Below are 20989 nucleotides of genomic sequence, written 5' to 3'. Positions count from 1 at the left end.
TTGGAGCTAGGTGTTAGAGAAATTCTTTTGAGTTCCGTAGCTCTCCTCTGAGTCTAGTAGATTCTGGTCTTTTGTTCATGTTTAGCTTGTAAGGATCAAGGTCACACTGAAGTTAAGACTCTCTTGCTGCATTGATGTTGAAATCTGGACATGTTCCATGCTGTCTTTTAATTTTTATTCTGGTGTTCGAACAGTAATTCAAAGCACATTAGTTAGTTTTTGTTTAATATTGTTCAAATAAAATCAAATCCTTTGACATGTATACACCAGAATAAAAAAGTTTAAATAAATTTCCTACAAAGTGAAAAAGAAGACTGTAATTTCTTTCCATTGCTATAACCTAAACAAGTTATAGAATATTTCTGTAACTTAGTTTATTAGTGAATATGAAATACGGATAGTCATCTATCTATATGTGAAAATCCCAAATATTGAATTTCAGTGTGTTATAGTTTTCAGTTGTTAAAATTATAGAACAGTGCTTTAATATTGCATCATTTTGTTTGAAAGAGTATCAAATACAAGCTGAAAAGCTTTATCTGACTAAGACAGATAAAATCTTTGCTATGTATATTCTCTTTTTGCACTGGCTTATTTTTGAGGCAAAAGTCAGACTCCTGACTGCAATTCCAAGAGCAGTGAAGGAGACATAAATACAACTTTACTTAGGGACAAAGTTAATGTGAGTGTGGAAAATGTATACCATACAACGGTTTTGAAATCTATCAGGTCAAATTTTAAATGTTGTTAGTACTTGATAATTTTCAATAATTTATTCAGTTATTTATAATATTTGATGCCTGGAAAACCTTAGAAATGAACTTTACAGGTATTTTTCTACTTACTTTCTGATCACTGCAGGACCATTCCGATAGCTTTATGCAACATTTTTCTCAGGTCTTCTGAAGGCCATAGTAAGTATGTAGTAAATGCATATAAGATGATTGGATCATTTTTAATGGAGAAAAAGTGAAGCAAAGGAAATTAAATTTAGTCTTAATATTGGACGATATAAGACTTTCCCCCTTTTATCTCATTAGCATGTATTTTATCCATCTCAACAAGGTAGAATTTGACCTGCAAAACGTACATTGTAATAAATGCTTTGTTGGAAACTTTTTTTAACTTTCAGAGTTGTCAGTGCTGTAAAAATAGCACATGTACTTCTGTGGTTGTTTTAGTGTCACTTTTTTGGTTCATTTTTGGCAGATAAAATAACACAGGAAGATATTGAAGGCATTCTACAGAAATTTACTGGGAATATAATGCAAGTACCTCCTCTGTAAGTTCAATTAATGAATTTGAATAAATGTTTAATTTTATTTTCCAGTGGCTAACATCACTTTAATGAAAAAAGAAAAGAGGAGGGACTTCCTTTTACTATATGGTGAGGCAGGTTTGATGAAGTAAGGTGAACCTGATTCAGACAGGATGCAGAGCTTCTGACACTCTCTAAGAGGTAGTGGGATGTAGTCTCCTCTGTCTCTGGATATTGCCACAGCCTGACATCTGTGCTCTTCCAGGATTTATTGGTTCTTCTGATTCCATCTGTAGACATCAGGGCAGTTCTGGAGAGCAGAGATGTCACTTTTCCCAGAATTGCTGTGAAGGGACCAGTCCAGTCTGGTACAGGCATCAGAGCTGTGATTCAGAGTCCAGTTGGCACTTCCTGTCAGGTGTTGGACCCATTCCTTTTGGACCCAGAATCTTATACTTCACAATTCTCGGCAATAAATGAAACAGATGAGAATTATAACTTATTAAAAGTATAATGATATTGATTTACCATTTCGCCATATTTTTGTGTATGTTACCATTTCAAGCAAATTGCTTCTTTTTTTTTTAATGGCTTATAGGATGTGTCAGGATATGTTACTAACAGTTCTTTTAGAATTTAGAATATATTTTGTGTTTTAAAAACATCTTAAGTTTTTTCAAGAACACTGAAATATCTATGGAGAAATGTTTCTTCATAATTTTGGCTCAAATGTGAAGACTTAAAAATTGTAGCAGGATCTGAATAAACATTATTTTGGATCATTATTGTTAAGATAGAGTAAACATTTATAAGAATCGTTTTAGAATTTTCTTCTCTGTGATTGTTCCAAGGATTTTGTGGTCTAGTAAAATTTAATCACACAAAGATAAGATCTGTTATTTGTTTATTTGCTCTTTGTAAACATTCTGGTAACATATTTGAAAATGAATATTATTATAATGGAAATATATTGTTTCAAGGAAATATAGCTGAGATCATTGTGACTGGAGACCCTTAACCCAGAATGAGGACTAGTGAAGACATGAATAGACCATCTCCAGGAAGATGGTTAAAGAGAAATATTGACAACATTGCTCACTGAGTGCCAGAATGAGCTGTATTAGCCTCAAAGATATTTAGGAGCTCTATATGTGACACCATTGTGAAGTAGATTAGAAGAAAAAATTAGTTCATTCTTAGAAGGATTTTCAGTTTAAAGAGCTGCTAATCATCCTTTCTTTCCATACTGTAATCTGGAATTATTCTCTCTTTCTTTCTCAATCTCTCTCTATTCTTCCTCCCTCCTTCTCTTCCTGTCTCCCTCTTGTACCTTGCAAGCTATTCTGCATTAAAGAAAGATGGACAGAGACTTTCAACTTTGATGAAGAGAGGTGAAGTAGTAGAAGCAAAACCTGCCAGGCCAGTTACCGTGTACAGTCTTTCCCTACAAAAATTCCAGCCACCATTTTTCACATTAGGTAAGATGGAGAAATTTGAAAACATTTGTATTTACATGTGCCTTTATTTTATATTTGGCTACTTTTGTGTAATGTTAATGGATCCCTAGGATATTGGAGATTTTTAAAAATTTGAGTTTAAAGAAGGTTAGAATTTGTTAATACCTTTTTGACAGCACAAATAATGAGAATACCTATAGCTATATGGAGGTTCAGAAATGTCCTAAATAGTGTGAGTTTTTCATATATTATATTATCTTACTATAAAGTTGGAAGTAACATACTTTGGATCTCTATGGGGAAGAATAGGTAAGGAGTACCTGTTTTCAAAATTTTGTATTTTATTATCTTATGGATACTTGTTCTCCATTTTGGCTAGTACCTGATAATTTACACTCAGTTTTTTATTGACATTAATTTGTCCTTTTAAAACGATGCATTTTCAGTTTTTGGACGAGAAATTCTAAGAGTGGAGTGACCCCCCCCCCTTCTTTGTCACCAATAAATCACTGCTAAAGATCATGAAAATATAGGAGTAATGGGTAAGGCAGAAGTGTATTCCTAGACGTGTGGTAAATTTTAACTCAAGTTATCGATTTGAATTTATCTATAATCCATATTTGAAATAAATTTAAAACCGAAAAAGTTTTTTTCTATTGTTTGGAAATTTTATGATCTCCTAGCTAAAGCCCTGAACGTACAAGAGCTGTGGAGAATCAAAAGCTGTATTTCTTATTAATCCTCAGGCTCCCTGAAATTGACCCTGCTCCCAATTTCATGGTGCATACTGAATGGGATTCCTTGTAGACATAATTTCCCAAAACCTTTTTTCCTGAACTTCATTGCTTTTTTTCCCATTGACATTATTATTTAGTGTGTATTAAGTTCCTGTAGATTGTGGGTTTTGTACAATTTTCTTAAAAAGTCACTCCTTAAGTTTCCTGATTCTAAAATATTAGGCGAACAATGAAACAAACATACTCAAAAATGTTTCACTCCATTCCATGAAAATGCGGCCTCTGTGTTGGCACAATAGATATTATCTATGAAAGTAAAAAAAACCTCAAATTTTTCCAGTTGCATTTGTTCACTGGAATTTGTAGTAGTCCAAATTTGACTCTTTTCACCAAAGTCAAATATACTGCAAGGATATAGAAATTCCCTCAAATAGCTTTATTTGTATGCTAAGCTAGAAACAGAAAGTAGTCCGTTTGTGTGAAAATACGGTTCTTTTCAGGATGTCTTCTGGATGAATAAAAATAATCCAGAGCCCTGCTCTTAACCAATAAACTTGTATTATACTGCGTTAAGAAGATGTTTAGTTATGCATTCAGTTCTGGAACATTGTGTAATTTTAAGTTATTTCATGATTTTTTCAGGAATATTTCCAAGAGAACATTTAAATATGCGGAGTTCTCCATGTAGTATATCACCCCAAACATAATTCCTGTCACTGAAAAGGGTTTTTTTGTTTGTTGTGTTTTTTTGAGTGTACAAATCTGAAAATATTTTAAAAATCTACAGCTCATGATAGCAAGGCTGAGATGTCTAAGCATTTAAAGCCTATTAAATGAAAAAGATGTACAAATCTGAAAATAGTTTTTTAAATCTGCAGCTCATAATAGCAAAGCTGAGATTTCTAACTATTTAAAATCTATTAAATGAACAAGGCTGAAGTATTAAAGTGGTATGACTTGCCATGTAATTTAAAATGTGTTCAAGAGTTTCTGCTGTTTGCTTTCTCCACACTCTGACTTTGCAGTCTCACAAACACATATGCTACTGGATGAATAATTTATATTTTAGCGCATAAATGTTTTATCACTCGATTGTTTGCATAGTGCATTTTTACATTTGTTTAGGGGCATCATTTCTATGTAAAGTGGATTTCATAGGCGGTTAGCAATTTACCGTGTCACTGTTAACATTCCAGATGTTGAATGTGGAGGAGGTTTTTATATCAGAAGCTTGGTCAGTGACATTGGCAGAGGTAAGCATAAAGATGAATTATGAATTATCATTTAGAGAATAATATTCCTTTTTGATGGGAGGAAGGAATTTTCCGTTTTCCATGTCTCTGAGTACTGGCCTTAGGAACTGGATTCTTGCTGCCCTTCCACCTTCGAAGCGTTATAGGTTTATGGAAGACAGTTATCAGCGTAAGCAGCTGCAGTGAAATGCTTGTAATGGGAGAGAGGAGAAAAAGAGGAATAGAAAATAAAGATGTGAATAATGAATCTCAGGACCAACATTTTTTTCAAGTATAAAATATTTTAACTCAAAGTAAGGATAAGAAGAAAAGATTAAGCCTTCTAAAAGTTATTTTTATCGCTACAAGTCAAATGTTTTTTGAAAACTGGAAGCCATAGTCTTAGAAACAGCCAGGAAGTTGCAGTTCTGGCCCTGCCATTTTCTGGCAGTCGTGACACTGGACAGGTCACATTACCTCATCCTCAAAGTGAGACGAATAGTAACCTCATGGGGTTGTTTCATGGGTTAAATAAGAAGAGTGTGCAACTTCCTTGTAGACTTTAAAGCAGTTTATTAGGTCAGTTATTAAATGTTATTTTGCTCCTTAATCATTTCTTAATCTCAAGGCTCTTGGCTATTATAATGGATAATTACAGTTTTACGTTTGAGGTGGTTTTGAGAGGTCTGAATCGAGTTCTGTCATTTGCAAAATTATAGCCGATGAAATACTGAATTACTGGATCATTTATGTTGCTTCAGTATTTGAATGAAATGCTGAATCATTTATCTTTTGTTTTCCTTTCACCTTTTGTTGCCGTAGAACTGTCTTCCTGTGCCAATGTGCTAGAGCTAACCCGCACCAAACAGGGACCCTTTACACTGGAGGAGCACGCCCTTCCCGAAGACAAATGGACAATTGACGACATTGCACAGTCTCTTGAGCAGTGCTCATCCCTTCTCCCAGCAGAGACGGCACTTAAAAAATCAAAACCTGAGGAGTCTAATGAGCCAGTTTTGAGCTGTGAGTACATAACTCTAAATGAGATAAAGGGAGAAGATGATGTGATTAAGACATTTTAAGTTTGGCTTGGGGTTGTCTTCATTTCCTGGTTGACATTTGCATCCTGTGTGCAGAATGACAAGCTGTGTGTGTGCCAAGACAAACGATTCTTTTTTTTTTTTGCATGAGGAAAAATGTCCATCATTTATGGTTTCTACGGTGCATAGTTTATCTGCTGTACATTATAAATAGCCTTGCAGTTGTTCAGTTCTTGCTGTACTATAGAATGTTCTTCTAGGATGTTATTATGTTGTTAGATTGGATTCAGGAAAATCAACTTTCTGATTTTGATCTCTCATCAAAGTCTTTTCCTGTGAAAAAGTTGACCACATTTTCTAATCAGAGGAAAAAAAAATATGAGCTAAATGTTTCTTTGGTGTGACAAAGTGAATGTATATTAGTTTCTTTGACTTTATTTTGGCTTCCTCGTGACTCTGGTTATTGAAATTCCTTAACTATGTTTGAAAAAGCCATTATTTAACTCATGTTTTGGAGAGTTTATGATTATTAAGAACATTTCTTTGATAAGGCTGCACTTATCTTGGTAATAGCTGTGTTTGTTTAGATCTTAGAAGCTAATAAACTTCTATCGTAAATATTTGTAGAAGAATCAAATTATTGCTGCTACCACTAATGGAATGTAAATAGAAGACTAAATGTTTAATTAAATTCACCTCTACTCTCCCATTAGCACAGAACAGCTCCTATGGCTTATGTTTTGGCAGCTATGAGATAGTTTCCTGGTAATTTAATCAGTACAGTCGACCACCCTGTACCAGTTTACTAAATAACCTAATTAAAATTAAGCTAAAGAATGCCTTCAATGAAAAACTTCTTTTCTTTATTCTTTAGTACTTGTTCATACATCTTTATAGGGTATTAATTCCCATGATACTTTGCTTTCAATTTGCTCTTTCAAGTGATGTTTATATATGCTGAGATTGCTGCCCTGCATTTCCAGTTAATCCCTTCTGCTCTAAATGTTTAAAAACAGTTATTCTCAAACGTTTTCATTCAGGTAGCCTACTGAAAGTTCCCTGTCCCTCTCTACCATAGTTTTGAAAACAGTCACATTCTGAAATAGTAAATTTCATATGTAATGAGTACGTCATATTTTTGTTATAGGAAAGCAATATATAGTGCAGCATCTGTAGAAATTTTCAAATCCCCCTGCGTTTATCCAAATAAATAGTTTCAAAAGGAAGACTTGTTAAATTTTTCATCATATAAGAGTTTTTACATTTTTATGGATTGTCTTTCTTTTAAAGGTGGTTGCTTTGCAACCTCTAACTTATAAATTTTAAATATGTAAACAAACGTGATCTTATTTGTGGTTAACCTAATATAAACTCAATATAAAAAGTTATATGCTTCAATAGAACACTTTCAGCGTATTGGCAACATTTTTCAAGTGGAAATGGAAATATTAAAACATTCTTAGTATGACACAGAAAATTATAAGGAAGATTTAATTATCATAATGCCTTAAATAAAACACCAAACACACAAAGTTGTAAATTGAAGCTTTTACAGTTTTACATATTCATATCTAGTGCCCTGCAGTTTGTGTAACCAAAGGTGGCAGTGGCTGCCTCTTTCTGTTGGAGTGGTACAGGTTACAGTATGTCTTCATACACTGCCAGCTAAGGTCCAAATATAAAACAACTAGGGCCTCTCTGCTCTATTTCTCAACTTAAAATTTAAAATGTATAATTTACTAATGGAGAAGAGTATAAATTTTTTGAAAAGACAAGTGACTTTTTAAAATGGTAACCAATCTTTTTCTTTTATCGAAAACATTGAAGAAAATGTTGCCAAATGGAAAAATTACCAAATCCTCACCATCCTGATACAGTGACTTCAGAACTTTAATTTCGTATTATTCTTTTCCCTTCTTTTGTTCACATAATTACAGTCTGAAGACACCTATACTTTTTATTGACTATTTTTTAAATTTCATATTCTTTTACTATTTGTATTTAGTTTTGACAATGATTATCTTAATCATATTACTTCAGTTTGTTTAAACCATTTCTCTATTGCTGAATACTTAGGTTATTTTCAATTTTATTAGGGCAAGTTCCTGGGAGTGGGATTATTAGATGGAATAATATGAACAATTTAATTTTCCTCAATGAGTTTGCCTTATTGCTTTCCCAAAGAGTTGTAACATTTTACAGTGTCATCATTTGAGTATGTCAGTTCACTAAAAGTCGACAGCTTTGGGTGGGGGATTTATATGTCGTTGCTCATTTAGTAACTTATACGGGTTCAGAGTTGCTCTGATTTGCCTTTGTGTGACTTTTTCACATACTTTGTTCACTTATGTAAATAAATGTCTTAATGGTTTCTTTATACATTTGTGTGAGTTATTTGTGCAGTAAATACTTGTAGAAGCATTTTCATGGCCTATTCTTTCTTATTTTAGTTTCATTTTCCATTTTTACTAACCACATTTGCTAATATTAAGAATTCTTCCCCTTTTAGAGTCACCAGATTTATGAGTATGAATAGTTAATATTTATTGAAAACTAAAGATATTATTCTTAACTTTCATAAGCAGCTGTAACTGATCAAGATTCTCTAAAAAGTTTAAGACTCATCCATAAACAAATTAGTTTTCTCTTGAGTCTAGTATTTGAATACCAACTGCTTTGTTTTTTTCATTTTAATCAAAATATTAAAGAAATAGCTGTGCCTTATATGTTTCTAGGCCTAATTCTTTATGTAATAATAAAGTTGTTTTACTTGTAAGAAAACGTGTTAGAAATTTCTGGAAATGTTTCAACCTGGAACATACAAATGACTTCATATTGACACTTAGTTTTTTATATTTCTGGAAAATATTGTCTTAAAAGTCATCAAAAGTGGTCATAGAATTATTTACAGTTTTAAGATCCATGAGCATTAAAATAATATAATTTTTTTCTTTGATAATTCAAAATTATAAAATTTGCAAGGGCTAAACTCACATTTTCCTATACTGACTAGGTCTTTTCTTCTTAAATACTTGAATTAATACAAGCTACTGATCCATCATCAGAAATGATTCATTGTACTACATAAGAAAAGAATGCTTCAGTACGTTAAAAGGTCTTCGGTACATTTTATGCCGCTCTGATCAGTTAGAAATTTGTATCAGACTTACAATGAACATTTAAAGGTTTAATTAGTTCTATTTCAAAAGAAGAAAGTAATTTACCTCATATCATGATGTATATAATAGAAAAATTATAATTCAAAAAGCACTCTAAAATATTGAAACATTTAAATAGAGGAATATGATAAATATAAGCTTTATGGCTTGAAATGATTGTAATGGTCTTGTAATTAAATTGAAATAGAAGACTTGTCTTGAAGCTGTTTCTTTAAGGTATGTGTGGGCAGCTGTAGCCTGGCCTAATCATTTATTAAATGTCACTTGTTAAACACTTATTACATGGCACTTGAATCAGTAGTGCCTTCATAGTTTCAACTTGAGTTAAAATTCTCTCTTTGAACAGGAATATTGCTGTTCATATTGCTGTTCATGTTCATCTTGCTGTGTTACATAATCATACCAGTAGGAAAGTTGAAGTCAGAAACTATATTTTGCTCCTCTTATTCGTAACTCTTAAAATATAACATATTAAGATGATTTCCATCTCCGCTAACAGTCAGTTTCTTGATCCAGGCAAATCACTTAATCTTTTTAGGCCTCAGCTTTCTTATATTTAAAACAAAGGAGACAGACTAGTCTATCTCTAAGAACTTTTGCAGAACTAAAATAGGCTGGTGAGCGTAGGTGATTTGTATTTATTCTGTTCAGAGCTTGTTCTTTTTAAGCCTGAATTTTCACGTTCATCAGTTTTGGAAAATTCTCATCCCTTACCTCTTTGAATATCACATCTTTTCCATCTAGTACTTCTGTTAGATTTATGTCTTCTCATTTTATTGTGTCTAATTACTCTTTCATATTTTCCAGTGCTTTATCTCAGTGCTTCTTCTTGGGGAATTTCCTTGAACCTTTTTCCCAGATATGAATTCATTCTTCTGCTATTTTAATTTACTGTTTATGCATGTATTTATTTCAGTGATTACTGTGTTTTTTTGTTTTTTTTTTTGTTTTTTTTTTTTTGCGGCACACCGGCCTCTCACTGTTGTGGCCTCTCCTGTGCAGAGCACAGGCTCCAGACACGCAGGCCCAGCGGCCATGGCTCACAGGCCCAGCTGCTCCACGGCACGTGGGATCCTCCCGGACCGGGGCACGAACCCGCGTCCCCTGCATCGGCAGGCGGATTCCCAATCTCTGCGCCACCAGAGAAGCCCTACTGTGGTTTCTTAAAGTTTATAGAACATCAACTTTTTTTTTTTTCAAAATCCTTCTTTTTGTGTGTGTTGTCTTTCATCAGGGCTTTAGTTTAAATATATATCATATATATATATAAGTATCAATAAAAGTTTTATATGTGTGTGTATATAATTTTTACTGATATTTAATATCTATACAGAAACTTGCACATATCATAAATGTATCATCTGAATTTTTACAAAGCAAACATGTGCAACCAACAACCAAATAAAAAAAAATACAACAGATCATTACTAGTCCACTAGAGGCCCTCTAGAGGTTCCCCTCCAGTTACTAGCTCCCAGCCCCACCCCACTGCCAAGGGTAACCATATCTAACATTATAGATTGTTAATTTTGTCTGCTTTTGTGCTTTATATAAATAAAGCATACAGTATATACTCTTTCCATGTTCGGCTTCTTTTGCTCAAAATTACGTTAGTGAGGTTCTTCCATGTTGTTGCACACGTTCATAGGCCATTCATTCTCATTATTGTTTAGTATTCCATTGTGTGAATATACCTATATTTGTCCAAAATTATGTTAGTGAGGTTCTTCCATGTTGTTGCACACGTTCATAGGTCATTCATTCTCATTATTGTTTAGTATTCCATTGTGTGAATATACCTACATTTGTCCATTTTACTGAATGATGGGCACTTGATTAGCTTTCAATTTTGAGTATTTTTAGCATTCTATTACATCTTACTCATTATTTCTCACTCTTGGCTTGTTAATGTTACCTCTTTAAAATTTTTTCTTACTGTTTTCTGTAGAATTTATGATACATGTCTTTAACTTATCACAGATTACCTTCAAATAATACTGTACCACCTCATGTATATTGTAGAAATCTTACAAGAGTATATTTCCATATCTTCTATTGTTTGTGCTGTTTTCATACTTTTTACTTTTACATATATTATAAACTCTATAATATATTGGGTTTTTTCTGTTGTTGATGATCTTTATTTTTACTTTATTGCTTTAGACCAGGGGTCAGCAAACATTTTCATTGTTTTGTGAAAGTAGCCCTTGACAAGACACATAAATGAGTGGATGTGGTTATGTTCCAATAAAACTGTATTTACCTTCATGTTGTAGCTTGCTGGCCCCTGACTGTCAGTTATCTCCTAAAAAGATTTCTAAAACTTTTATATTTATGTACATTCTGCTGTTCTTCATTTTTTAATGTAGATCCAAATTTCTATCTGGTATCATACTCCTTTCTGAGTAATTTCCTTTAACATTTCTTATAACACAAGTCTGAGAGCAATGAATTTTCTCAGCTTTTGTCTGTCTGAAAAGTGTTTTTTTTTTACCTTTGTCTTTTGAAAGATATTTTTGCTGGATATATAAATCTGGATTGTTAACTTTTTTTTTTTCTTTCCATTCAGCACTTTAATGTTGTTAATTATCTTCTGGCTTGTTTAGTTTCTCTGGCTACCTTCAAGGTTTTATCTTTGGTTCAAGGTTTTTATCTGTGGTTTTTGGCTGTTTGACTCTGATGTGTCTAGGTGTGTTTTCCTTTGTATTTATCCTTGTGAGGGCTTCTCAATTTCTTGCATTTTCAGTTTATTTTCATCAATTTTGAAAAATTCTCAGCCGTTATCTTTTCAAATATTTATTCTACTCCTTGCTCTCGCTTTTCTCCTGAGACTCAAATTATTATGTTCAACCTTTCGATATTGGTGCATACCTCCTGGATGCTCTGCTCTTTTTTAAAAAACTTGTATTTCAGTTTGGACAATTTCTGTTGACCTGTCTTCAAGTTCACTGATTCTTTTCTCAGCCATATCTAGTGTGCTGATACACTTGCTAAAAAAATTCTTCATCTCTGATATCACGTTTTTTAATTCAGTGTTTTTTTCCGGTTTCCATCTCTCTACTGAAATTCCCTATTTCTTCATGCATGTTGTCTACCTTTTCCACTATATAGGTCCATTATATCAATCAAAGTTATTTTAAAGTCTTTGATATTTCTGACACCTGGGTCATGCCTATTTCTGTTGATTGCTTTGTTACATACAGTCTTTTTTATTACTTATGTGTATGTTTCATATTTCTTGATTGAATGCCAAATATTGTGTATAAATATACATTGAAATAAATAAATTCAGAGATGGGCACACATCTCCTGTCAGGCCACTAGTGTGGGGATTGGGGCAGTCTAGTCAGTAGTTGAAAAAGGTTTGGGTTTATTGTTGTTATATTTGCTGTCAGTGTACCAGACTTCCAATCACTGTAGGAGTGGTCTGCTGCTACTTTGTATTCAGTGGGAGTCTGGACTGTGGAAGGATTTTTCGCAGTGTTCCTCTCCATGCTCAGATTTCAGCAAGTCCATCATACCTATGGAATGGAAGGAATCTGACCCATGCTTTTTCACCTCTCCCGGTGGTAAACTGCTATTGCTTGTTACAATAGTGAGGTTCAAGGGGGTGTTTCCTCAGTTCTCTCACTCCAGCCTCAGTCTTAGGCCCTGCAGCCCTGGACTTCAGGGGTGGAGTCTCTGAGCAATTCTGCCCCTTCCCCAGTGGTAGCAGATCACTGCTTTGTATCAGTGCAGGATCCTGAGCTGAACTTACTTTCTCCCCTTCCTCCAGTAGTGGGCAGTTTATTCTTCCACCCTTTCACCAGAGGCAGTGCATCTTTGCTTGGATCTCTCCTCTCCCCCAGCACTTGTAGCTTTTCCTTCATATAAGAGAAAGGTTCATGTAGCAGGTGGGTTTCATGACTTGGTGCCACCTACAGGGTCTTTCTCAGGTCTCCTGTCCTGCCCCTAATCTTTCTTACGAGCGACTAGTGGAAACCCTTGGAGAAGAACTAGGAAGTGACTTCTTTTATGTGTGGGGCTCCCAAAGTTTCTAAACTGTCACTCTTGGCCTTTAAGAATTCATTTCAAATTTCAGCTGTTGTCTCACCTGCTTTTATGATGACTGGCTCTTCCTTCTGTATTATGCCCAAAGTGAAACAGTTCGTTTCCCATCTCTCCTCTGAGGAGTGTGTCACCCGTTTGAACTCGTTTTACCTCCCAACCGTAGCTCCCTGGTGGGCTCAAGAAGTTACACAGTTTTTTCTTGCTGTTAGGGTGTGATTGACATTCTCTTAAAGCTTTTTGTGTCTAAGTGAAAGAAGAACCTTAAAAATTGCTTACATGTAATTTCCCCAGGATTTATAGTCGTGCGGATTTTGAGGTTATTTTATCTTTTGTTTTTGCTAGAAATGAAACTCTCCATATCCAAAGCGCGATTAAGACAGATAAAGTTAATGACTTGCAACACCATTACATTGTAGTTAATTTTATATCCTCAGAAAATAATCTGTCAAGCCCTTGACAAATGGCAAAGCATTTAATAAGTTAGCATTCATCTATTCAGGGTGCTTTGAAATTATTTGACTTTTAATTCTTCTATTATAGGTGAGAAAATTAGGACATAGAAAAATAACTTTTCCCAACTCCAGGTTAAGGCATTAGTAAGGATAGGACTTAGAGGCCAGATATCTTAAGTCATGACTATTCTTTTGGCTTGTAGAATTGACTATATTATCTAAAGGTGTTGACTAGGTGATTTTATTCCATATTATTTAAATATGTCAAGAGTCAGATATTCACCAGTGCCTTTGCATGGGGAAACAATGTATGGCATACAAAAGAAGTCTTGAAGACATGGTTCAGGCCTTTAAGAAGCTTTCACTTTACTTCAAATAGGAACTCAAGAAATGTACATATAAGAATGTAAGTAGCACCATAAGACAATGCATAGGTATCAGTGAGTGATATTGCCAAAAAATGCTGTTGATGTTTAATGGAGCAATAATTTCTGCAAACATTTGTTGAGCTCCTACTGAGAACAGAGGAAGGAGAACATGGATGTTCAGTACAGCTACATTGAGAAGGAAGACCTGATTTGAGCCTTGAACAATAGATACTATTCAAAGAAGAGAAAAGTCAGACAGAGGGGAGAAGAGTTCCAGTGAAGATGGCAGTGTACAAGGCATATTCAGTCAGGAAAGAGGAGAATGGTCTGGGTGGAGAGGAGGATTTATGCTGATATGTGGTTGGAAAAGCAGATTGGCATTACATCGTTCGGAGCCTTGAAAGGCAGAATTGAGTAAAGCTTCAGAGGAGGGACTAGTTCATATGGAAGCTTTGTTTTAAGGAGGTTAATCTGGCAGTGGTGCATGGCAAGAGCTAAAGAGGTGGGAACAGGAGGCAGAAAAGTCCAGCTGGAACTGAATCTAGTACGGTAATCCAGGACTGAGGTAATGAAAAAACTCTGAACTAGAGTATTCTCAGATAATAGATCTTTGAATGGACAGTTTAAAGGAAAATAGATGATATTCAGTGATTTATTAGATAATTGACAGCCAGGGAATTGGAGGAAAAATGATTAGCAATAGTCATCAAATAGTTTTTCTTAAAAGAAACAAATCTGAGTTTTTGCCTAGGCGTAAGCATTTTCTTAGGCATCGGATAGTTGGTACAGCTGCCTATGATAACGATGACCACTTGCTTATTCCTTTTTAATAGCCACGTGTTCCGTGGCCAAACAGTGAGCCTCCTGGAGAGAACTACGCCGTTTCACTTCTCCTCTAAGCGTCTGGCTTATAGTAGGTTTGTTGAATTTAATCTGTAATTAGGGGTTCCTGATTATTATTTGAAATATTATATAAATCATGCCCGTGGTTGAAAGCACGGGCTCTGGAGTTGTTAGGTTTTCCAAGTTCTACTGCTTACTCAGCTAGTAACCTTAAGAAAGTTAATTAACTTTCTTGAGCCCCAGTTTCCTCATATGTAAATTGGGGATATTAATAGCGACTACTTCATGAAATTAGGAAGTCTAAATTAGGACATTCAGGTAAAGTGGTTAGCATACTTCTTAGACCTCAGTAAATAGTAAACAGAAGCAAATGCCATATACCTGATTTACATTTAAGTGAAGGATAAATCTGAAATTCTCACGGCTTATGGATTCCAGGTATATATGTCTAAGAGGCTTTCTAAGATATTGCTTTGGTGGGAAGAACTGAGCTGAAATAAAGAATTTCCTGACAGCAAAGATTATTAAATGGTACAGTAGGCTATTGGTGCAAGTAGAAAAATCTTTAGAGAATGTAGATGTTCACCTTTTGTATATTTAGTGTACTAATGTAGATATATACACACACACATATAAACATACATGCCATTAAAGTTAGTGAACCTTTTTCATTTACATCCCCTCATTTGACCCTCCAACAATCCAGTGAAGTAGGAAGAATTGGTCTTTATCTGTTATTTAGGTGAAGGACTCGAAGTGGCTCTGAGTGCTAGGGGACTTGCAGGGTCACGTCGCCAGAGTGGCAGAGCTGGGTGCCTGTACTCTTTTGATTCCCAAATGCTGTCATATTACATCTGGAGAAAAGTGATCTGAAGCACAGATATTTTGTGGGAAGAATGAAACACATGCTGTAATGCCAAAAAATAACTGGGAATAAAAGCAGATAACAAGACATTTGTTTCTGTTATAATGTGACAGAAAGCAAGGCTCTTGTGGTTTGGGATTGAGCATTCAGAGGAGAAATGGGGAGCAGTTGAATTTGGGTGTGACTACTCTGGGAACACTGCATCTGGTTCTGGCCTCCTCATCGCTGGGCTTATGGAAACCAGCTGGACAAGGTTCAAAGCAAAGCACCAAAATGATTAGGAGCTGAGGGCACTGTTGAGTAAGGGAAGATTAAAAGAATTAAATATGTATAGTTCAGCTAGGTACAGACTACGGAAAGAGAAGCTAACTATGTACAAATATCTGAAATGTGTAGACATTAAAAAGGTAGATTAATTATTTAGCGTGATACATGGGGGGTGTAATATGCAGTAATAGGATGTAAATTTAAGCTGAACGTAAGGAGAAATTTCCTGATAATCTAGGAAAGCGCTCTGTGGCATAGTCTTTCCCTAGAGAAGCAATAGAGATTGCAAGCCTTCTGACTTCTAAAACTTTCCTGTGAGCTAGGTATTAGACGATGTTAGAGACTTATTAACATGGTCAGGTGTGATAGTGATACTGTGTTTATATAAGAAAATGTCATTTTTTAGTGTTACTCTGAAATCTAGAGGTAGAACAACATGATGTAAAAGATTTGCTTAAAAGTACTACTACACAAAAGAAAGGAGGGAGGAAGGGAGGGAAAGAAAAAAGAAAAAAGGAAAGGCAAAGAAGGAAGAGAGGGAGGGAGAAAGAAAAAGGATGAAAGAAAGGGACAGATGAAGCAAGAGTGATAGAATGTTGATAATGTTGAATCTGAAGGGAGGACATATGTGAGTTCGTTTTACTCTTTTATGTCTATTTGAAAACTTTCATAATAAAAAATCTGAATTTTCCTGAACAAAACTCAGTAGTGTCTTATTACTCGCTGGCCTCCCTGAATAGAAAAGCCTTACGGCCCCACACACAGACTTCTGGTTGACCCGGGCCTCTGCTCACCGCCTTAATCTGAGAGATAGATGGGGCTGGGCTGAAGGACTCTTTCTAAAACTGTAGAGGGATATCCAAGGAAATTCTTAGAATTGTAGGCCTCTAGTGGTAGCTTCAGGAGGTTGAATTTCTAGTGAAAGAGCAGAGAGCAGGGTTGTTGAACCATTAACTGACCTCTCCTGCTCTCCTGTCCCTTGTTCATGGAAAGTACTGGCCATTGAGCAGAGAACCAGGTGCCTTCAGAATGGCCATATCCTATTCTCTTGAATGAAGAAACATTGCCCCCTTGTTTGTAGAGCTTGTGAAGCAAGAAGTGGAGTAACTCACGAAGTGAATGATTTCAAAACCCAGCAAACATCTATGAAGCTGAAGCTTTTAAAAACTTCTTACAAAACCATCATCCCTTCTTTAGCCTCTCAGGGCAGATCTCACCTTACCTTGCAGGTGAATGTTTAGGGCAAGAGATTTAGGGAACATTTGAAATGTGTATCCCAACTTTGCTCTTTTGTTTGTTAGAGGAGTATAAATATTTTATCTGAATTTCACTAATGGCAATCCAGCATGAATACAGACCCAGCATTTGAGGACCTGTCGTGTCTGAATTTCTCCAGAGTGCACCACTAGGCCAGCAAACGTGAGGCGGATTCCAGCTCAGTGTAAGAATGGATCTGGGAGCCACGGGAGCTGTCTGGAAATGTCACAGAGGCTGAATGGTGGACAGGTTTGTCTGAGTCTCTCTCGTGTCCAGACGTCCTTCCTCCAGCCCCAACATCACTCGATTAGCTCAGGCCCTTATCATCTCTCACCTGGGCTATTGCAGTCACCGTATTTAGACTTCCTCACCGCTAGCCTCTTCCCTCTGCCATTATCCTCCACTTTGCCTCCAGCGTGGCTGTTCTGCAACACAGCTGATCGATCATGTCATGCCTCTGTTTAAACTCTTAGCACCTATACCCAGCGATTTTTCAAGACTCCAAGTGTATAGTAATGAAACCTTTCATCAGGGCTCAGTCAGAATCAATCCATCCTCATCTCAGTTGCCATGGTACCTCGTATACACGTTCATTACCATACTTAGCACCCCATTTTAATCATATCTTTACTTGTCTTCCCCACCAGACTGAGGGCTCTTTGAGGGCAATTACTATGTTTTCATCTAATTTCCCCAGTGCCTGGCGCATTCTAGGCACTCCGTGTCATCAGATAAGCCTTAGGAGCCAGAATATGCCAAGTATAGGAAGACAGTGGACACTCAGCAATTTTAAGGGCATGAATAAAGTATAAAATAAATATTTATTTTATAAATAAAATACATTTTATTTTTTATATTTTAAAATAAATATAAAGTATATTTTATTTTTTATATTTAATAAAATAAATATTAAAAAATACATTTTTATAAATAAAAATGTCCTGAATAAAGGACATTCATTCAGCCCTTATTTATTGACCAGAGATCTAGCTGATCTCTCAATTAACCTTTAGCCTATCAGTGGTCCTTGAAGGCGGAAGCGTTTCCCCCCATTTCCGGTGTAGTTGGGACAGGAATATGAGTAATGCAGTGAATGATACAGTCTAGAAATATTTATTCCTCTACACTAAGCTGTCTTTCAACTTTCAGATTCTATGAAAGAAACAAGATGATATATAGCTTATTCTAATTTGTGGTAACATTGTTTGTTTCCTTTTTTAAAATATTTATTTATTTTTGATGCGTCGGGTCTTTGTTGCTGCAGGCGGGCTTTCTCTAGTTGTGGCAAGCGGGGGCTACTCTTGGTTGCGGTCGGTGTGTGGGCTTCTCATTGCGGTGGCTTCTCTTGTGGCAGAGCACAGGCTCTAGGTGCACGGGCTTCAGTAGTTACAGCACATGGGCTCAGTAGTTGTGGCCCGCGGGCTCTAGAGCGCAGGCTCAGTAGTTGTGGCGCATGGGCTTAGTTGCTCCGTGGCATGTGGGATCTTCCCGGATCAAGGCTCGAACCTGTGTCCCCTGCACTGGCAGGCGGATTCTTAACCACTGCGCCACCAGCGAAGCTCCTATTTGTTTCCTTCTTAAGGAGGAGGTGGAATTGGATTGTTTGTTTGGTTTCTTCTTCAGTAAGAAGCATCTTAATATAACTAGTCTGGACATCTGTCCCATTTTCAAAAATTACAAGTTTCGATCATTGCTAAACTGTACAGATCCCAATCTGTCTGCTCTGCATATATTTGCATTTATAAAAGCAGAAGCAGCCTAAAAGTTTTTCTAATGCAATCCCCTAAATGCATGAAGTGTTAGATTGCTTTCCCCCATTGGTTCATGCATTGCTAAGGGCTTAAAAGGATCATTGATTTGAATTATTGAATGTGAACAGCAGGTTGAGTTTCTTTTTTTTTTTTTATAAGGACCTTTGGGACATTGCCTTAGTTTTTTTGTTTTTAAGTTAAATCTCATTTTTCTCTGAAAATAAGAAGTTAAAGCTGTATTCACATAAGCTCCCAAAGTGCCAGATTTTCATTGTGTTTTTAAACCATATAGGAAATGTTTGATTCTGACGGAACACTGCTGCTGAAAATTGGGCTGAAATTTCTAGGCTGAAAATATAGTTATAACTACTGTTATTCAAGTGTTGTTTTATTTTTCTTTCTTTTTAAAAAATTTTATTTATTTATTTATTTATTTTTGGCTGCGTCGGGTCTCCGTTGCTGCATGCGGGTTTTCTCTAGTTGCAGCGAGTGGGGGCTACTCTTCGTTGCTGTGGGCGGGCTTCTCATTGCGGTGCCTTCTCTTGTGGAGCACCAGCTCTAGGAGCGCGGACTTCAGTAGTTGTGGCTCGCGGGCTCTAGAGCGCAGGCTCAGTAGTTGTGGTGCACGGGCTTCATCGCTCCGCGGCATGTGGGATCTTGCCGGTGCAGGACTCGAACCCGAGTCCCCTACATTGGCAGGCGGGTTCTTAACCGCTGAGCCGTCAGGGAAGTCCTATTTTTCCTTTCCTGAAGTTGATGCAGAAGAAATAAAAGAGAGAGGGAGAGATCCTATCTATAATAAAAAGCCATCCTCGATTTTTGTTGTCTTGAAATTTAAGCTCGTTTTGACTTAAATTCAGTAAACACAGTTCTAGACTTTAAATGTTGAACATTTTTATTGTGTAATTTAAATTTTAGTTCCTATTGTTTTTTGATGGTTTACTCTTTCCCTGTGGAAAGGCAGTTGTGCCGTGTCAGCACAATTTGTGATGGTAACATCTGGGTGAATGGATTTATTTCAGTTTGTGTTCTGTTCAGAAAGCTTGCCAAAAATAGAGACTTGTTTGTGATGTCTAGTGTGGCTTCCTAAAACATAGCAAAGAGTCTTACTTAATTCATTTGTCAGGACACTACACAAATAAAAAAATGGAAGTCTCATTCACATAAGGCAGTCATGTGATATAAAAAGTTTAGGTAAGGGGATTGATAGGGTGACCATATAATTTAGTATCTCAACCCCGATGCTTGTGAGAGTGAAATGGGAGTCCTAAAATAATTGAGACATTATTGATCCACAGCAGGTCTAAACTGGGGTTATCCAGGACAACCAGATGCCATTGTCACCCTAACTACTTGCAACTACTATTGAAAGTCTCATTTACCATGGTATATAGCAAGTTCTTCTGGGAATTCTCGTACGTCATTGATGTAGCCGTGTCAAGGAGTGATGTGGTAGGCATTCTAATATATCAGTCAGTGTAACACTTTCCTGGATTTCTAGTAGGTAAAAGGCGTGTTAGGGCAGAAGACAGAGCAACTGGGACTTGACAAAGGCTTGAACGCTGCCTAATGAAAAACCTGCTATAGCTAATGGTTAATTGTTATTGGCTAAACATCTTTCTTAGTAAATCAAATATATTTAGCACTTGTAGGAGGGCACAGAAATTGATAGCCTACAGGGGAAAGTTGTGATTTGGGTTGCCTGTGGCTTTGATTCCAGAATCAGAAATATTAGCTAAGGATGTCAGCAAATGAAATACGTTTTCTTTGTCACATGTCATGAGATGCAGCTACTGCCCTATTTTCACTTACAGTCTTCCTTCTGAATTAATATACCTTAAAAATAGCTGCGGATTCTCAAATCTGTAAGAATAGTATATGTTGCCTGCCACAATTTCTTTTCTCCTGAAGATCTCTTCAAGGTCTTTCAAGAATGCAGTTTAACTTAGCAAATATTAGGGGACCTACTCTGTGTGTTAGATGCCTCTGAGATACAAAGAGGAGGGTGAGTCTCTGCCCTCAAGGCATTTTCTATAATACAAGAAAATAAAGTGAATGCATAGCAATGCAATACTACGGAGGCAGTTGCCATTAAAAAGATACATACGTTACAGCGGGGTGGTGGGTATAAGGATATTTATAGCACAAGTCTATAATTTTCTGCATGTTTGAAATATCACTTAAAAAATTTTTAAAGCTGTATATCGCTATATCTATATAGTACCAGGAGAAT

The 20989-nt window shown here is 36.0% G+C and overlaps 1 protein-coding gene across 4 annotated transcripts in view; it reads left to right on the top strand.

Moving 5' to 3' along the window:
* TRUB1 (TruB pseudouridine synthase family member 1) overlaps positions 1–20989 on the top strand; it is a 52657-nt gene that overhangs the window by 22233 nt on the left and 9435 nt on the right. For 3 of the 4 annotated variants that reach the window (XM_019940057.3, XM_019940055.3, XM_019940056.3), the window contains exons 5-8: positions 1210–1282; positions 2597–2736; positions 4649–4705; positions 5507–5707. In XM_019940057.3, the coding sequence (XP_019795616.1) occupies positions 1210–1282; positions 2597–2736; positions 4649–4705; positions 5507–5707 (471 nt within the window). Of the gene's footprint in view, positions 1–1209; positions 1283–2596; positions 2737–4648; positions 4706–5506; positions 8104–20989 lie in introns of those variants that run through there. The other variant, XM_019940054.3, reaches the window with a different exon arrangement.

Source organism: Tursiops truncatus, chromosome 16 (genome assembly GCF_011762595.2).
Source record: "Tursiops truncatus isolate mTurTru1 chromosome 16, mTurTru1.mat.Y, whole genome shotgun sequence".
NCBI lineage: Eukaryota > Metazoa > Chordata > Mammalia > Artiodactyla > Delphinidae > Tursiops > Tursiops truncatus.
Note: the sequence above shows the minus strand (reverse complement) of the source record. Positions and strands in the feature narration are given on the sequence as shown.